The sequence below is a fragment of the Mirounga angustirostris genome, unplaced genomic scaffold, assembly GCF_029215605.1.
Source record: "Mirounga angustirostris isolate CCGP_5_RB_7025 unplaced genomic scaffold, mMirAng1.0.hap1 SCAF_8, whole genome shotgun sequence".
Classification (NCBI taxonomy): Eukaryota; Metazoa; Chordata; class Mammalia; order Carnivora; family Phocidae; genus Mirounga; species Mirounga angustirostris.
This window is the reverse complement of record NW_026991716.1, coordinates 70,608,251-70,628,593: the sequence shown is the minus strand read 5'-3', so window position 1 is coordinate 70,628,593 and position 20,343 is coordinate 70,608,251. Positions and strand designations below refer to the sequence as shown.

The window sequence follows — 20,343 nt, the reverse complement described above, 5'->3', positions numbered from 1 at the left end:
AAGAAAGAACAAGAACCATATGATCCTCTCAATACATGCAGAAAAAGCTTTTGACAAAGTACAGCATCCTTTCTTGATCAAAACTCTTCAGAGTATAGGCATAGAGTGTACATACCTCAATATCATAAAAGCCATCTATGAAAAACCTACAGCGAATATCATTCTCAATGGGGAAAAACTGAGAGCTTTCCCCCTAAGGTCAGGAATGCGGTAGGGATGTCCACTGTCACCACTGCTATTCAACATAGTATTGGAAGTTCTAGCCACAGCAATCAGACAACAAAAAGAAAGAGAAGGCATCCAAATCGGCAGAGAAGAAGTCAAACTCTCACTCTTTGCAGATGATATGATACTTTATGTGGAAAACCCCAAAGACGCCACTCCATAACTGCTAGAACTCATACAGGAATTCAGTAAAGTGGCAGGATATAAAATCAATGTACAGAAATCAGTGGCATTCCTATACACCAACAACAGGACAGAAGAAAGAGAAATTAAGAAGTCGATCCCATTTACAATTGCACCCAAAACCATAACATACCTAGGAATAATTCTAACCAAAGAGACAAAGGATCTGTACTCAGAAAACTATAAAATACTCATGAAAGAAATTGAGGAAGACACAAAGAAATGGAAAAACGTTCCATGCTCATGGATTGGAAGAACAAATATTGTGAAGATGTCAATGCTACCTAGAGCAGTCTACACATTCAATGCAATCCCCATCAAAATACCACCCACTGTTTTCAAAGAAATGGAACAAATCATCCTAAAATTTGTATGGAACCAGAAAAGACCCTGCATAGCCAGAAGAATGTTGAAAAAGAAAAGCTAAGCTGGCGGCATCACAGTTCCGGACTTCCAGCTCTATTACAAAGCTGTCATCATCAAGACTGTATGGTACCGGCACAAAAACAGACACATAGATCAATGGAACACAATAGAGAGCCCAGAAACGGACCCTCAACTCTATGGTCAACTCATCTTTGACAAAGCAGGAAAGAATGACCAATGGAACAAAGACAGTCTCTTCAACAAATGGTGTTGGGAAAATTGGATAGCCACATTCAGAAGAATGAAACTGGACCATTTCCTTACACCACACACAAAAATAGACTCCAAATGGTTGAAAGACCTCAATGTGAGACAGGAGTGCATCAAAATCCTAAAGGAGAACACAGGCAGCAACCTCTTCGACCTCAGCCAAAGCAACTTCTTCCTAGAAACATGGCCAAAGGCAAGGGAAGCAAGGACAAAAATGAACTATTGGGACTTCATCAAGATAAAAACTTTTGCAAAGCAAAGGAAACAGTCAACAAAACCAAAAGACAACCGACAGAATGGGAGAAGATATTTGCAAATGACGTATCACATAAAGGGCTAGTATCCAAAATCTATAAAGAACTCATCAAACTCAACACCCAAAGAACAAAGAATCCAATCAAGAAATGGGCAGAAGACATGAACAGACATTTTTCCAAAGACATCCAAATGGCCAACAGACACTTGAAAAAGTGCTCAGTATTGCTCGGCATCAGGGAAATCCAAATCAAAACCTCAATGAGATACCACCTCACACCAGTCAGAATGGCTAAAATTAACAAGTCAGGAAATGACAGGTGTTGGCGGGGATTCGGAGAAAGGGGAACCCTCCTATACTGTTGGTGGGATTGCAAGCTGGTGCAGCCACTCTGGAAAACAGTATGGAGGTTCCTCAAAAAGTTGAAAATAGAGCTACCATATGATCCAGCAATGGCACTACTGGGTATTTACCCCAAAGATACAAAAGTAGGGATCCAAAAGGGTACGTGCACCCTGATGTTTATAGCAGCAATGTGCACAATAGCCAAACTGTGGAAAGAGCCAAGATGTCCATCGACAGATGAATGGATAAAGAAGAGGTGGTATATATATACAATGGAATATTATACAGCCATCAAAAGGAACAAGATCTTGCCATTTGCAACAACGTGGATAGATCTGGAGGGTATTATGTTGAGCGAAATAAGTCAAACAGAGAAAGACATGTATCATATGATCTCACTGATACGAGGAATTCTTAATCGCAGGAAAGAAACTGAGGGTTGCTGGATTGGGGGGTGGGGTGGGAGGGATGGGATGACTGGGTGATAGACACTGGGGAGGGTATGTGCTCTGGTAAGTGCTGTGAATTGTGCAAGACTGTTGAATCTCAGATCTGTACCTCTGAAACAAATAATGCAATATATGTTAAGAAAAAAAAAAAGAAGAAGAAGAAGAAGATAGCAGGAGGGGAAGAATGAAGCGGGGGAAATTGGAGGGTTAGATGAACCATGAGAGATGATGGACTCTGAAAAACAAACTGAGGGTTCTAGAGGGGAGGAGGGTGGGAGGATGGGTTAGCCTGGTGGTGGGTATTGAGGAGGGCACATTCTGCATGGAGCACTGGGTGTTATGCACAAACAATGAATCATGGAACACTACATCTAAAACTAATGATATAATGTATGGGGATTAACATAAGAATAAAAAAATAAATTATTTTCTAATGAAATAAATTTTTTTTTTTTAAAGATTTTATTTATTTTACAGAGAGAGAGATAGCTAGAGAAGGAACACAAGCAGGGGGAGTGGGAGAGGAAGAGGCAGGCTTCCTGCTGAGCAGGGAGCCCGATATTGGACTCGATCGCAGGACCCTGGGATCATGACGTGAGCTGAAGGCAGATGCCCAACGACTGAGCCACCCAGGCGCCCCTAATGAAAAAATTTTTAATTTTTATTTTTCCTTGCCCAAATTTTGTATTTTTCAATATGTAGGAAATGATGTTAACCCAAAACCAAACTAATTATGCCTCTTCATCATTATGATGATTTCCTTTAATATAAGCTTTTTCAGTAATAAATATACTATTCTAAATATGTCATTAAAAATTTTTGGTTTTAGGTGGGGAAAAGTTTTGGAGAAAGAAACTGGAGATATCTAGACTTGTGCTTTAGCAAAGAATAGGTTGTAAAAAGAAGTAAATTAAAGACCTTTGACTATGATGTCACTTAGTATTATATTATTAACACCTGGTCTGTAATGCAAAAGGAAAATTAGAAGAAAGACTTTTTTTGAATATTTATCTGTATTCAATTCCTTTTAAATATTATCTTTATTGTAAGGCCCTTACTATCTTTCCTCAAGTGGAAGGAGATGAAGTATTTTATTTGTATGTTTACTCTCAAGTTGTTTGTTCTCTGCTCTCTTTAAGAGAAAATCAACTTAAGCCAAATCCTATAATAAATTTTCTATTTGCTAAATATGTAAAGAAATCACTCTCACTTCAATTAAAAAAAAAAATTTTTTTTTCAGTTCATTTCTATGTGATGTGACCATGAAATCAGTGGACGGAAAGGAATTTCCTTGTCATAAGTGTGTTCTTTGTGCTAGACTTGGTAGGTATACTTTTTATTAGTTGCTGATTTATTTGTTTTAGTATTGTTTCACTGTTCTAATGAATTGTACTTTTTCTTCTTCCAGAATATTTTCATAGTATGCTGAGTAGCTCATGGATTGAGGTAAGATTTAAGTTGAAGCCACATGGCTGGTAATCACACTTTTTTTATTTTTGGGAAATTACATACTAAAGAAATCAGAATGGGAACCTGATATTTTAACTCCGTTTTATTTTTGTTTTAAACTTTATTTATGCTCTAGCCTTCTGGAAAATAGCAACATTTAGAAAATTGTTACAGAAAAGCTTCTTAGGTCAGAATTTCCCTTTTATTATTGGGATATGTGTTTGGAATACCAGTGTGATTGGTTTTTGTTTCAATTTTTCTTGATTCTCCATGTTATAAGGCATTTTAAAATTAAATGTATGTCATTTTAGATTTGTGTTTAATAAATGTTCTTTTGCATTTGATGTGATTCCTATTCAGAGTTTTCTATTCCAGTCAGAATGCAGTAGTTTTTTGTAGTTTAAAATTAATTATTTTACTTTATTTTATTTAGGCTTCCACTTGTACAGCTCTGGAAATGCCAATACATTCTGACATACTGAAAGTTATTTTGGACTACCTCTATAGTGATGAAGCTGTGGTGATAAAAGGTATTAATAAGAGGACGTTTTAGATATTTAAGATATAATTGAGTAATGGCAAAATCAACATGAATCATAATATCTACTCTAATTGAAATAAGCCATCAACAGAGGCTTAATTTAGAATCAGCAATAGGGATGTTTACTAATATTAAAGGAGTGGAAAAAAAATCTTCAATACCTATGTGAAAATGAACTCTGTAAGGATTATATATCATGGTTGAGATTAGATTTAACAGTTTCATACCCAGCTATTTCTGTGATTGAGATGAGGAACTGACAATAGGGAATAGTTTTGACAAATACTTTACAAAAGTCTTTTTCTTGTTTGTTTTCCCCTTTGTGATAGTATCTCTGAAGTAAAAGAAAGACTAAGAATTGGATCAAAATTTATGGAGAGATTGCATTTATATACTTTTTCAAGTAATACACCAATGTTTTAATTACAAATTGTCTTCAGTCAGGCCTGGTGGGCTACTGTGTTTAATTGTATGTGTATACTACATTCTTTTTATCCATTCATCCATCAGTGGACATTTAGGCTGTTCTATATCCTCACTGTTGTTAATTATGCTTCAGTGAACATGGGAGTACAGGTATGTCTTCAAGATCCTGATTTCAGTTCCTTTGGCTAAATATCCAGAAGTGGGATTGCTATATCATATGGTAGTTCTATTTTAATTTTTGGAGGAACCTCCATACTGTTTTCCATAGTGGCTATAGCATTTTACACTCCCACCAACAGTGCACACAAATGTTCCCTTTTCTGCACATCCTTGCTAACACTTACCTTTTGTATTATTAATAATAGCTCTTCTTACAGGTGTAAGGTGACATCTCATTGTGGTATTGATTTGCATTTTCCTGGTAATTAATTACATTGAGCACCTTTTCATGTACCTGTTGGCCATTTGTATGTCTTTTCTGGAGAAATATCTATTTAGCTCTTTTGCCCATTTTTTAGTTGAGTTATTTGTTTTCTTTGCTATTGATTTATAGGAATTCCTTATATATTTTGGATATTAATCTCTTATCTAATGTGGTTTGTAAATATTTTCTCCCATTCCAAAGTTTGCCTTTTCGTTTTGTTGTTTCCCTTTGCTTTGCAGAAACTTTGTAGTTTCATGTAATCCCACTTGCTTATTTTGCTTTTTGTTGCATGTGGTTTTGATGTCATTCAAAAAATCATTGGCAAGGCTAGAATCTTTACCCTGTTTTCTTCTAGGAGTTGTACAGTTTCAGGTCTTTTGTTGACATCTTTAATCCATTTTGAGTTGACTTTAGTATATAGTGTAGATCCAGTTTCATTTTCTTGCATGAGGATGTTCAGTTTTCCTAACACTCTTTATTGAAGAGGCCATCCTTTCCCTATTTTGTATTCTTTATACCCTTGTTGAAGATTAATTGACTGTAAAATGAGGGTTTATGTCTGGGCTTTCTATTCAGTTCCATTGGTATATATGTCTGCTTTTAATGGCAATACGTTAATGTTTGATTACTGTAGCTTTGTAACATAATTTGAAGTCAGGAAGTGTGATGTTTATAGCCTTGTTCTTCTTTCTCAAGATTACTGTGGCTATTTAGGGTTTTTTTGGTTCCATATAAATTTTAGGATTGCTCTTTCTATTTCTGTGTAAAATGCCATTGGAATTTAGATGGGATTTTATTGAATCTGTAGATTGTTTTGGGTAGAGTGGACATTTTAACAGTATTCCTTTAATCCATGAACATGAGATATCTTTCCATTTATTTTTGTCTTCAATTTCTTTCATCAGTGTTTTATAGTTTTTAGAGTACAGATCTTTTATCTCCTTGGTTAAATTTATTCCTGAGTGTTTTATTCTTTTTGATATAATTGTGAAAGAGATTGTTTTCTTAATTACTTTTTGGATAGCTCATTGCTTGTGCCTAGAAAAGCAACTGATTTTTATGTTGATTTTGTATCCTGCAACTTTACTGAATTTGTATATTACTTCTAATAGATTTTTGATGGTGCATTTAGGGTTTCCTAGAATAAGATCTTGTCATCTGCAGAGACCGTTTTACTTCTTCCTTTTCTATTTGGATGACTTTTCTTTCTTTCTTTCTTTCTTTTTTTTTTTTTTTTGCCTCATTACTCTTGCTAGGACTTCCAGTACTATGTTGAGTAGGAGTGGCATGAGTGGGCATCCTTGTCTCGTTTCTGATCTTAAACAAATAACTTTCAGGTTTTTACTGTTGAATATGGTGTTAGTTTTGGACTTGTCATAGATGGCCTTTATTATGTTGAGGTACATTCCTTCTCTACCTAATTTGTTGAAAGTTTTTATCATGAATGGATGTTGAATTTTGTCTTACGCATTTTCTGCATGTACCAAAATAATCATATGATTTTTGTTCTTTATTCTGTTAAGATAGTATCACATTCGTTGATTTGCATGTATTGACCTTGCATCCAGGCATAAATCCCACTTGATCATGGTGTATGATCTTCTTAACATGCTATTGAATTTAGTTTATTAGTATTTTATTAAGGATTTTTGCAGGTATGTTCATCAGGGATATTGTACTGTAATTTTCTTTTCTGATAGTGTCCTTGACTCCTTTTGATATCAGGATAATCATGGCCTCATAAAATAAGTTTGGAAGTGTTCCCTCTTCTTCAGTTTTTTTTTGGACAAGTTTGAGGAGGATTGATGTTAATTCTTCTTTAAATGTTTGGTAGAATTCATCCATGAAGCCATCTGGTCTAGGGCTTTTCTTTTTTGGGAGATTTTTGATTATGGATTCAGTCTCCTTACTCTTATTGGTCTATTCAGACTTTGTTTCCTCATGATTTAGTCTTGGTAGATCATGTTTTTAGGAATTCATCTCTTTCTTTTAGTTTATCCAATTTGTCAGCTTACAGTTATTGATAGTAGTCTCTTATAATTTGCATTTCTCTGATATCACTTGCAATGTCTCCTCTTTCATTTAGAATTTTATTTTGGGGGGATCTTTTTTCTTATTCTACTTAGGGGTTTGTTAATTTTATCTTTTCAAACAACCAACTCCTAGTTTTGTAGACCTTTTTTGCTTTTTCTAGTGTCTCTAGGTCATATGTTTCTGCTCAGTCTTTTTTTTTTTTTTAAAGATTTTATTTATTTGAGAGAGAAAGAGAGCATGAGTGGGGGGGGGGGGCAGGGGCAGAGGGAGAGGGACAAGCAGACTCCCTGCTGAGTGCAGAGCCCAATGCAGGCTTCAGTCCCAGGACTTTGGATCATGACCTGAGCTGAAGTCAGATGCTTAACCAGCTGAGCCACCCAGGCTCCCCCCTCTGCTCAATCTTTATTATTTTCTTCCTTCTGCTGACTTTGGGCTTTGTTTCTTCTTCTTCTTTTTTTTTTTTTTAAAGATTTTATTTATTTATTTGACAGAGAGAGAGATAGTGAGAGCAGGAACACAAGCAGGGGGAATGGGAGAGGGAGAAGCAGGCTTCTTGCCGAGCAGGGAGCCCGATGTGGGACTCGATCCCAGGACCCTGGGATCATGACCTGAGCCGAAGGCAGACGCTTAACAACTAAGCCACCCAGGCGCCCTGTTTCTTCTTTTTGTAGTTCCTTGTTGTGTAAAAACCCTCAGTTGTTCTTTCAAGGTCTTTCTTTTTTGTTAAGGCATTTATCAGTATTTACTTCTTGTTAGAAGTTCTTTTGCTGCATCCCATAGGTTTTGGTATATTGTATTTCCATTTTCATTTGTCTCAAGATATTTTTTGCTTTCTCTTTGATTTCTTCTTTGACTTACTGTATTAATTTCCACATATTTACACTTTTTCCTATTTTCGTCCTGTTATTCTAGTTTTATGCCACTGTAGTTGGAGAAGATACTTGGTATCATTCAGTCTTAAGTTGTTAAGGCTTGTTTTGTGGCCTCATATATATCTATCCTGAGGAATGTTTTATGTGCGCTGAGAAGAATATATATTTTGCTGTTGTGAATGGAATGTTCGGTATATATGTTAGGTTCATTTGGTTTGTAGTGTTGGTCAAGTCTGATGTTTCCTGGTTGATTTTCTGTCTCCATGGTCTGTCCATATTTGAACATGAATATCCATATTCAAGTTCTCTTATTACTGTACTGATGACTATTTCTGCCTTCAGTTTATATATTTTATGTATTTAGGTGCTTCAGTGTTGTATGCTTGTTGTATGTATATGTACAACTGTTATGTCCTATTGATGTATTGACCCCTTTATTATAATGACCTCTTTGTCTCTTCTATTTCTTACTGAAGCCTATTTTGTCTGATAGAAGTATAGCCACTCCACCTCTCCTTCAGTTACCATTTGCATGGAATATTTTTTTCCGTCCTTTCACTTTCAGCCTATGTGTTTTCTTAAAGGTAAAATGAGTCTCTTGTAGGCAGTATATAATTGAATCTTGTTTCTTTATCCATTCAGCCACTTTGTCTTCCGATTAGAGAATTTAATCCATTTAATTATTGATAGGTAAGGACTTAATGCCATTTTGTCCGTCGTTTTCTGACTTTTATAGTACCTTCTTTCTCTCTTATTGTCTTCCTTTGTGATTGAATGATGTTTTGGTAGTGATATGCTTTGATTCCTTTCTCTGTATCTTTTGTGTATTTACTGCAGGTTTTTCCTTTGTGGTTACCATGAGGCTTACATATAACATATGTAACAGTGTGCATATAACAGTCTGTTTTATTTATTTATTTTTTTAAAGATTTTATTTATTTATTTGAGAGAGAGAGAATGAGAGAGAGCAAGCACATGAGAGGGGGGAGGGTCAGAGGGAGAAGCAGACTCCCTGCCGAGCAGGGAGCCCGATGTGGGACTGGATCCCGGGACTCCAGGATCACGACCTGAGCCGAAGGCAGTCGCTTAACCAACTGAGCCACCCAGGCGCCCCAATATAACAGTCTGTTTTAAACTAATCACGACTTAATTTCCATTGCATACAAAACCTCTACATTTTACTTCTCCCCACTCTGCCATTATTTCTTAAAATGTTCTTTATGCCCTTTTTTTCTTTTCTCCTGCAACTCCCATATGTATCTTGATACGCTAGATGGTGATCCATCGGTCTCTTAAGCCCTGTTAATTTGTATTCATTGTTTTTTCTTTCTGTTCTTTAGGTTGGATAGTTTCAATTGACCTATAATTTCTGTGTCTTCATTGATGTTCTTGATTTCAAGAGACATTATCCTCATACTTTCTTTTAAATTTAAGACATGATTTCCTTTAATTCTTTGGACATATTTAAAATAGCTGATTTAAACTCTAATAGTTCAACATCTTGGCTTCCTCAGGGACAGTTTCTCTTAGTTGCTTTTTTCCTATATATGGGCCATACTTACATGTTTTTTTCATCTTTCATAATTTTTCATATATTTTAAATAATATAATGTGGTAACTCTTGAAATCAGATTCTCCTCCCTCCCCAGGGTTTATTGTTTGTGCTATTTGTTTATTGACTTTTCTGAACTAATTAATTCTGTAAAATCTCTATTCTTTGTCTTGTGTGACCACTAAAGTTTCTGCTGGGTTAGCTTAGTGGTCAGCTAATAATTAGAAATTTCCTTAAATGCCTAAAATCAATAGATTCCCAGCCTTTGCCATAGAGTTCTTTGTGTATGTTGGGGCATGCCTTCATTTCTCAAGCAGGCAATTTATGACTCTGCTTTAGCTCTTACTGTCTGCTTTAGTACAGCCTCATGTCCAGCCAAAGGTAAAAATTTAGGACCTTAAGTTTTTCCTTGGCATGTATATAGTTGTCTATATGCACGTGGCCTTCTAGATTCACAACAGTGTGTTGGAACTTTTCAGAACCCCCTATGGACATCCATATTAGTCAGCTGGAACTGCCATAACAAAATACTGTAGATTAGGTGGCTTAAAGAACAGAAATTCATTTTTTCATAGTTCTGGAGGTTAGAAGTCTCAGATTAGGGTTTGACAAGGTTGGTTTCTGGTGAGGACTTTCTTTTTGGCTTATACATGCATGCCTTCTTGTTATGTCCTCACATGACCTTTCCTCTATGCGTGTGTGCATGTGTGTGTGTGTGTTTAGGGAGCGGGGAGGAGGGAGGGAAATAGACAGATACCTTTTTGATACCTCTTTTCTTAGAAGGACCCTAATCGTATTGGACCAGGGCTCTACCCTTCTATAACTTCATTTATCCTTAATTACTTCCTGAGAGGCCCTATCTCCAAATACAGCCACACTGGAAATTAGGGCTTCAACATGTGAATTTTCAGGGAACACAAACATCCAGTCATAACATCTCTTTTCCTACCTTTTTGAAATTTTTATTTATTTATTTTTAAGAGATTGTATTTATTTGAGAGAGAGAGGGCACAAGCAGGGGGAGTGGCAGGCAGAGGGAGAGAGAAAAGCAGGCACCCCACTGAGCAGGGAGCCTGATATGGGGCTTGATCTCAGGACCCCAGGATCATGACCTGAGCTGAATGAGATGCTTAACCGACTGAGCCACACAGGTGCCCCCTACCTTTTTTTTTTAAAAAAACTGTTTTGATCTGCTTGTTTGCTCCATCTGTTATTATTGTCTTAGTCAGCTTCAATGTTAAACAGTTGCTATTGATTGTTTTTAATAAATGCCCTGAGAGAAGAGGCTATTCAGACCAGTAAAGCTTTGAGTCAGGTCAAAATAAAGACAAGCCCTGCTAGTGGGATTTCCAGGGAACTGCTAGGCAGGTCAAATAATGACAGTTCTTTGATAATGTTGCTTCATAACTCTCTGCCTCCTTCAATGGCTGTAGTTGTTCGTTTCCACTGTGACGGCAGGGTTATTGGTTTTTAAGACTACTGTGGAGGAGGGAAGAGGAGGATTTAAATAGAAAAAGCTACAGTGTCCCGTTACTCACTGTTCCTAGTAAGATTCAGCCATTTTTCTTGAGTCAACATTCCTCAAATTATTGCAAGCCTTTGGCTATTTTCTCGAATTTTGAAAAAGTTGATTTTGACAATTTTATGTCCTAGTGTGAACCAGGACATTTTGATGTGTTTCTTTCCAGCTTTCTACTTAAAATAAAGGTAGAAAATTCTCACGTTATTACTATTTATCATAGTTGCCATTGCAGCATTTAGAAAATAGTCATAATTATCTTTCTTTGTTTCTTAATTACTTAGAACTTTTTTCATAGGTATAATGTTTACAAAGTAATAGTTTTGCTTGTTTTCTTTTTTTTAGAATCTCAAAATGTGGATTTTGTGTGTAGTGTTCTTGTGGTGGCTGATCAGCTTCTTATAACTCGATTGAAAGGGATTTGTGAAGTAGCATTAACTGAGAAACGTGAGTATTTTTGAATTTGAATATTACAGTGTTTTCAGGTTGGTACAGGATTATTCATTGATTTTATTATTCCATTTGTGGTAAAATGCACCATTGTTTTTCTGAATCATGAAAAATGTTAAAACATTTAAGCTATTTTGTGTCATTGTAAGCACATTTCTTATGTCACATGTGTTAATATGTGAAAATATGTACATCTTATAATCGAAATATGTTAAGTTTTTGAAATGTAAAACGAATAATGAAGATGATAGGAAATTTATTTTGAAATTTCAAAGATGAGTGTTTGAAAGAAATTTTTTTCCTTTTGCCCTGGTCTTGGCTAGAAGTCTGTGTTTAGCTACCTGTTACTGCTGGAATTTTTATATAATTGTCTCATTTATGTATTTGATCAAAACACATCTCTTTTCTCTTAAACTCTTCTTTCTCTGTTCATTATTTCATTTAATGAATACTTCATTTTTTTTTTTTAAGATTTTATTTATTTATTTGTCAGAGAGCGAGAGAGAGCACAAGCAGGGGGAGCAGCAGGCTCCCCACTGAGCAGAGAGCCCATTGTGGGACTTGATCCCAGGACCCTAGGATCATGACCTGAGCTGAAGGCAGACACTTAACCGACTGAGGCACCCAGGCATCCCTGAATACTTCATTATTTCAGTTAATTGCATTGCTTTCTTTTTGAACATTCAACTTTTGAAACCCAAAGCTATCTTTTATGTTGTTTTGTTCTTTACATCCACATTCTTTCAGTTGCCAGAACTGATGCATCTTAACTACATTTCCCCCTCCTTTTTATTGTCACTATGCTAGTTGAGGTCACTGATATCTGTCCCTTCTGTGTAGTGTCACAGGAATCTTAAGTCCTCTTTCTCTCTACTTCTCTTTTTTTAATCTTTCTGTTGGAAGTAATTATGTCTTCCTCTCTTGAGGTATTTTTAATTGCTTACTCTAGGGTAAAGATTAAGTTTTCTTAGCCTGATATAAAAGATTCTTATTTTATCTTTGTTCATCTTCATTGTCACATTTCCACTTTAGGAAGTATGAAGGGATTTCCTGTCAGAATTTTCTAATTTGTACTTGCTGATAGTTTGTCTTAGCTATAGTGTCTTATTTACTTACTTTTCTTGAGCTTTATGGGATATCTTTTTGGTTATCAAAAAGAACAACAGTTCTAATCTTTTAAGCTAGAAAATGGAAATGTTTGTTGCATCCTTTATTTTAATATAACAGGAGTAAAGTATACATATTGGAGATATTTTCAGCTGCTCAACTGACTTTTCCTGGCACTGCTTGTATATTCTTTTTTGGCCCATGCTGCACAACTGTCCTATAAATGAATATCTTGATCATCCTAGAACCTAGCAAGAGAAGGGTTCAACAGAAGTCTGGTCTCTCAGTATTGGGCAGTCCTTGTTCTCAGCTGAACAACTCTTAAAATTTTTGTATGATCCATTTTTGTGAAATGGGAGACTTTGGTTTCATAATTAGTTGAAACTTTAGGTTTGGTTAGGAGTGGGACAAAGACCACTCTTGACTGCAGTTATACCTTTTGACAGAGTTACAAGGAAGAAAGAAAAACAAATGTGGAGTAAGCCAGATATAGAAAACAGTTGTGTCCCTCTCTTGGTTAGAACTCACAGTAAATCAAGAATGGAGGGGTTTGGGAAGCCAAAGTTATAAGCTAGGTAGGTAGAATATTCTGAGATGGTCTCTAGCAAAATAGGACACTTCATATATAAAGCTACTAGGATTGTAATAAAATCCAGAATCTTTTATACAGTATGCCAGATTCTGCACCGGCATGAATAATAATACAGTCATATTTAAATGTAATTATGTTCCAAATATATAGTGTGTGTATTTGTTTATATAAATATACTCACATAAATTCTGATGGATTACTCAATGTAAATATACTCAAATATATTTTATAGACTGATTTCATCAGTTTCTCTTAGTCTTTTTTTAAAATTACCCTTAACATTACCCTTGACTTTTTAAAATTTATTTTTAAGCATATTTTATTTTTTAATTTTTTTAAGTTATCTCTATTCCCAACATGAGGCTCAGTGCCACCCCAAGATCAAGAATTGCAGGCACTACTGACTGAGCCAGCCAGGTGCCCCTAGTTTCTCTTAGTCTTAAGATCTTTTTAGTTTTGTAGAAGAGAGAATAACTATTCTGTGCTATATAACTGAAAAGGAAAGTTGTTTATCGATGGAAGTTAAAACTATTCTAAAAATGTTAGGTGGAAGATTGTCAATTCTTACATATTTGCTTTTAGATGACACTATAACACATCATCTGTATTTTCTTTTGGTGTGCTTATTTCTCCTCATAACCAATCATTTAAAATTACTTTGGCACCGTGGGAGGAAAATAGCATTCTAAATTTGCCTTAGTATAAGTTATTTTGGCAAGAAACTACTTTCAGTTTTCCTTGTTCTTTTTTTTTTTTAAAGATTTTATTTATTTATTTGACAGAGATAGCGAGAGCAGGAACACAAGCAGGGGGAGTGGGAGAGGGAGAAGCAGGCCTCCCGCTGAGCAGGGAGCCCGATGTGGGACTCGATCCCAGGAATCTGGGATCATGACCTGAGCCGAAGGCAGACGCTTAACGACTGAGCCACCCAGGCGCCCCCCTCAGTTTTCCTTGTTCTTAATGTTCAAAGCCGACAACTTTAAAAATAAGTATATTGTATTTGCTGTAGTAACATGACTTTCATCTCATTTTGAGTATCTTTTCTTTGTAGTTACCCTTAAGAATGCTGCTATGGTACTGGAATTTGCAGCAATGTATAATGCTGAACAATTGAAACTGTCTTGTTTACAGTTTATAGGACTGAATATGGCCTCTTTACTTGAAGCAAGGTAGGTTGGGTGCATACATTATATGACTGTTGCAAAAGCAATTACTTATGTATAATAGCAGATCTGTTAGTAATTTAAAAAGGCATAATGATAAATTACAGCTTTGTAGAAAATAAAAATGTAAGGGGATTCAGTCATTCTATCAGTATTTGAGTGCCTAATATATGTCAGCCACTGCTAAGATACAACAGTGAACAAAACAGACAAAATCCTTGACCTTAGTGGAGAGCTTCCATTCTTGGAAATTTGTGGGAAAATGTTATTACAAGTATTTTCTTTATATGTATGCATATCTCTTTGCTTGTTTAGGCTGATTTACAGTTATAATTGTTACCTAGGCTTTTGGAAACTATAATACTAATTAAGATAGCACATAATTATTTCACATGTAAGCATGTGAAAAATTTGTTACTAGTTGATTTCCTTTTCTCTTTGTATTTTTCTCTTTGAATATTTCTTATATGACATATTGCTTCTTTAGTCAAACTTAGGCTGCAGCTGATGGCCTGAAAAATTTAGTTGGTTTAGTTTGTTGCAAGCTGGTGTGAATATTCAAGTCTTACTATGTTGAAATCAATGAGTAATGATTCTTAGAAAAATGACACTTTATATAAAACAATTGGCTAAACATATACACCCTATTTTATAAGCTAGTATTTCATACTGTTGATGTTTACTTGGATTGAAAAAATTTGATAAATGGTAATAACTTAGAAATCGTAGGTATTTTAGAATTAGAGGGGGTGTTTTTTTTTTTTTTAAAGATTTTATTTATTTATTTCAGAGAGAGAGAATGAGAGAGAGCACATGAGAGGGGGGAGGGTCAGAGGGAGAAGCAGACTCCCCGCTGAGCAGGGAGCCCGATGTGGGACTCGATTCAGGGACTCCAGGATCATGACCTGAGCCGAAGGCAGTCGCTTAACCAACTGAGCCACCCAGGCGCCCGAGGGAGTGTTTTCAACTGTCTCAGTGGAATCGTTTAATGAAATAAATTTACAGACTTATTTTTTAATATAAGGTCAAATTTTTATTACTATAAAGTCAGTGGTGAGAAAAATGAGTGTTTTGGTGAACACAAGTTTTAGATGAGAGTTCTTCATGTCACTTGGCATTTTTGAAGCTTCAGTATTATTTATTTCTGTATTTTGTTTTAGTCATAATAATGATAACTAATACTATGTGCCAGGGAGCATTCTAAAAGTGTTATGCAGATCTCAATTGATTTTCATGGAAACCTTCTGATGAAGTAGATTCTTTTTATATCCTCATATTACAGATGAGAAAACCCAGGAACCCTTTTTTTGCAAAGAATCAAAATCTTGATCCATATAATTTATTATAAATGGTAACAGATTTTTGCTGTCTCACCTTTCAAAGTCAGGATAATCTTTAATGAAACTAATTCTAAAATATGATTGAAATAAAAGTGTTCTGATTTTTAGAGGTGAATCACTAACAGATTATTAATAATTGCTACATAGGGTTCAATTCAGAGGAAATTCTTTTGGCAATATAATGCTTTGTTATTTTGTGAAAATGCTTTTCAAATGCAAATTAATATGGGATATTAGACGATGTGATTTTATTTTATTTCTTTTCAAAAAGATCTTATTTATTTATTTGAGAGAGAGAGAGCGCGCACGCACACAAGTGGGGGGAGGAGCAGAGGGAGAAGCAGACTCCCCGCTGATCAGGGAGCCTGACATGGGTCTCAATCCCAGGACCCTGAGATCATGACCTGAGCCAGAGGCAGAGGCTTAACCAACTGAGCCACCCAGGCACCCTTAGACAATGTGATTTAAAATGCCTCTGATATTTTAGTATCAGAACCTGGCTAGGGTTTCAGAATAAATTTCTTTGCTGATGTTACATTAATAATTGTAATCAAAGCAGTTTTGTTTTTGTTTTTGTTTTTGTTTTTTACTTTGCTTTGCCAAATTAAGCTCATTCAGTTTGTCAGATAAGAATCAACCAAAATGCAAAACAAGCACCAAATCTAAAATATGATATTGGAAAATGATGTGTCTTAGTACCATTGTTCAGTTGTTATGTTGTGACAAGTGTATCATGTGAATCATTAAAAATGGCACGTGCTGTGGTGATGTCTACTTGTATAATTTTACATGAGCAGGTATGCGTAACTTGCATTAAAACAAAGATTTGTACAAATTTAACCATTCCTTATCAAATATGTTTCCTAGGAGTGTAAATAAATATGTACAGAGATGTTAAAAAAGGAGAGCTGCACCAAAACTGATATAACATCACAGGTTAATTATCATCAAAATGTTAAAAACTGGTATGGTACAGATTTGAATAGGCAAGTTGTTTTGCATTTGTAAAAATAGTTTAAAATATATTTTAGAATGTAAGCTTTGATTTAAGTTTTCACTGATGCCTTAAAAGTATCTCTTTGGAACTTGAGAGTTCCTTGAAATTTACTTTGAATACATCTGATCTAGTCCAAACCATTATTTTATGCGTCATGAACATATTAAAGTCCAGAGAGGTAAAGTGAGTTGCTCAAAGTCATGCAGCTAACTGGTAGCATTGATAGTTCTAGATAGAATTAAGGTATTGTGATAGGCCATTGTTCTATCAATATAGTGCTCCTTCTGTAGCTAAAGATTGGAAAGTTGGAAAATGAATACATGGTCCCTGATTTACCATGGTTTGACTTAGGATTTTTCAACTTTATAGTGGTGTGAAAGTGATACACATTTAGTACAAACTGTACATCGAATTTTGAATTTTGATCTTTTCCCCATGCTAGTGATAAATAGTACGATACTCTCTGATGATCCTGGGCAGTGGCAGTAAGCCACAGTTCCCAGTGACATACAGGAACACAAGGGTGTAAACAACTGACACACTTGTTTTTTACTTTCAATACAGTAATTAATAAATTACATAAGATATTCAACACTTTATTATAAAATAGGCTTTGTATTAGATGATTTTTCCCAACTGTAGGCTAATGTATGTGTTCTGAGCATGTTTAAGGTAGTTTAGGCTAAGCTGTGATGTTCAGTAAGTGGGTATATTTAAATATATTTTTGACTTAAGAGATTTTTAACTTTTGATGGATTTATTGGGATGTCAAGGAAGAACTTTAGTTGCTATTTTGCTACAATATAAATAAGTGATAGAAAAATCTTTTTTAAGAGTTGAGTTTTATTGAAGATGTTTGTCTATATATATTGCTGTTTATTTGAAATATACAACTATACATACTTCCAAAAAGAATTTGTAGCAGCCGGCATATTAATGATTTAAAAAATAACTGTTACTTATTCAGCAATGTAAAATGTCTCTACATATTTGAAAATCTTGATGAGTATTAAGTTACTTAAGTCTTAAGATGGAATTTTGTATCTTGATTTTTAGGTCTCTTGATGTTTTAAGTGATGGTGTTTTGAAGGATCTTTCTGTGTTTTATAGAAAAATGGTAAGGTTTATGTTTTTTTTAATAATATGATCAAACTAAAGTAGTACTGTTAGGTCAGACTTCTCAATGGAATAATTTCCTATTGAATTCTAATATATTAGGATCTTTTAAAAATGAGGATGTAAATTTTTTTACAGATCCCAGATTAGTATGATAATCAAAATTGAAAATATTTAATGATAAAATTATCTAATTCCTTTATAAATGAAAGTTATTGAAAGCTTTTTGAGTCTTTCATTACCAAAGGTCAGGACAGTACAAAAACATGGATTCATATGATCCCTAAGAAATGGATTAATTTGTATTTGATAATAAAGTAGAGCTTTTTTTAAAAGTTTTTTTTTGACAGTTTTTTAGAATAAATGAATGAATCTAATTAGTTTTTCCCATTGGTGTAAACTTAGGAAGTCATTAGGCATTCTAGACTTTTCCTTGTTAACGTCACCACATACCAATATAAACAAGTGGGATATACCTATTTTTTTTAAAAGTCTTTACACATTTTGTATTTAACAAGGGACACCTTTTTTTTTTTTTTTAATAGATTCCAGCAATGGATAGAAGAGTCATTACACCATATCAAGATGGACCAGATATTAGCTATTTGGAAGTAGAAGATGGAGATATCTTTTTGAAAGAAGAAATAAATTTGGAACAAAATTATTCGTAAGCATTGTTTCTCTTTTTTTTAAATTTTATTTATTTATTTGACAGAGAGAGACAGCAAGAGAGGGAACACAAGCAGGGGGAGTGGGAGAGGGAGAAGCAGGCTTCCTGCTGAGCAGCGAGCCCAACGTGGGGCTCGATCCCAGGGCCCTGGGATCATGACCTGAGCTGAGGGCAGATGCTTAACCATCTGAGCCACCCAGGGGCCCCTCTTTTTTTTTCTTTCCTTCCCTCCTCCCCTTCTGTCCCCCTCCCCAATCTTTTACACTATTAACAGTTTTATGCTGAAAGAGAAAAATTGGAGAATCCTGACATAAGAAGTATGTACTTATGTTTATTCTTAGCCTTATTATAAGAGGGTAAGTGCATAATTATTTGCAGATGTAACAAAATTAACTGTAAATATAAAAGGAACACAACCTTTAAATTAACATGTGTGGTTGAATTTATCTTAGCTACCTTCCCAAACCCTGCTGAAATTATAATAAATAAGAAAGGCATATTGCAGTAGAGAGAACAGGAAAGGAGAAAACAGCAGTTCGGAGATGTACAGTTTTGGAAGTTGGAAAGCGGTTACGGAGAGTAATGACTTAGAAAAAAACTAAAACAGAATTCCAGAAAGCCTTAAGAATTAGAGATAGCAAGTTTCAGAGTGAGTGGTTAGATTTGGAAAAGAGCATTTTTAAATATTCTTTCAAAGAGCACTGACCTCTTTCTGAACCACATTCACCCAGATGATTGCCCCTCCCATCCATCTTGACAGAAAGATTTGCCCTCTGGAGAGTTTGAACTTAAGAGGAGTGCATCGCCACTGTGGATTTTTTTCTGTAGAGAACCTGACTGGTTCAAGAGATAGGACCTATAGTGACTGACATTGGAGAATCCCGCAACAAAATATCCCAAGTTCTCCATTATCTCCCTTTGTGTGGCCAACCATTTAGCAAGCCCTGTTTAGAATTTCCAGTCTGTGTCTTAGGCTCACTTATCAACTGGTTACAGAATTACTTTCCTTCTACTTGATAAATGACTTGTTAAAATCTTTGGGCATTCAAGTAATTTACTATATATATATATATATATATATATACACACACACACACACATACATACATACACATATACACATACATACTATGTATACTAACTGTGTAGCTCACTGAGAAACTGGTCTTGGGTTCCAGAGGTTTTTTTAACGCCTTTTCTAGAGTTTGTTAGCATTTAGGTTACTTGAAGTTTCTGATATCTGATTATTTTACTTTTCAAAGTATTTTCCTATATATTATCTTATTTCTAACTTTCACAGAAATAGTAGAGTTAGAACAAGTTGAATTTCAGTGAAACGGAGTAATTTGCTCTGGGCCACATAGATAAATGCAACTAGAGCATGTGTATTTTTTGTGTTCTCTGACTAAAATGCTATATATATTCTTTTGCTCAAAATACATAGTTCTGTTGTTAATCTGTAACTTATTTCTAAAAAATCAATTTTATATTTGCTTTTTCCTAGGGAAAGTATGTTCAAGAAGGCAAAAACAAAAGCAAAAAAGAAGTCACGTAAGCGTTCAGATAGTTCTGGAGGTTATAACCTTTCAGATGTTATTCAGAGTCCACCATCTACAGGTTAGTGAAAGTGTCTTAGGATATATTTCCTGATCTAATCTTTCATGTCTCTGTTCTCTAATTGATTTAACATGTATTAAATACTATTGTATGCCACTTGCGAGGCCTACTGTAATAGAAAATAGTCTTTGTCTTAGGAGGCTACAGAAAATGATAGTATATTGTAATAAATATTCTAATTGAAATTTGCTTTGGGAGCACAAAAGAAGAGCCCATATTAGTCTGAGAAGATCAGGGAAGACTTTTAGAGGAAAATAATACATGAGTTGCATCTTGAAGAATGAGGGAGGAGTTGGCCAGTATGCTCCCAAGACTAGAGGCACTAGAAAGAACTGCACATTTTTTATGCCTATGGTTCTGCATGACTCAGCCATATAGGG

The 20,343-nt window shown here is 35.0% G+C and overlaps 1 protein-coding gene across 6 annotated transcripts in view; it reads left to right on the top strand.

The window, feature by feature from the left end:
- Nucleotides 1-20,343, top strand: part of IBTK (inhibitor of Bruton tyrosine kinase) — a 109,198-nt gene that overhangs the window by 49,009 nt on the left and 39,846 nt on the right. For all 6 annotated transcript variants that reach the window (XM_045867158.3, XM_045867155.3, XM_045867156.3 and 3 more), the window contains 8 exons: nucleotides 3,335-3,417; nucleotides 3,503-3,540; nucleotides 3,977-4,073; nucleotides 11,257-11,358; nucleotides 14,112-14,229; nucleotides 17,617-17,677; nucleotides 18,222-18,343; nucleotides 19,851-19,963. In XM_045867158.3, coding sequence (XP_045723114.1) covers nucleotides 3,335-3,417; nucleotides 3,503-3,540; nucleotides 3,977-4,073; nucleotides 11,257-11,358; nucleotides 14,112-14,229; nucleotides 17,617-17,677; nucleotides 18,222-18,343; nucleotides 19,851-19,963 — 734 coding nt within the window. The remainder of the gene's footprint in view (nucleotides 1-3,334; nucleotides 3,418-3,502; nucleotides 3,541-3,976; nucleotides 4,074-11,256; nucleotides 11,359-14,111; nucleotides 14,230-17,616; nucleotides 17,678-18,221; nucleotides 18,344-19,850; nucleotides 19,964-20,343) is intronic.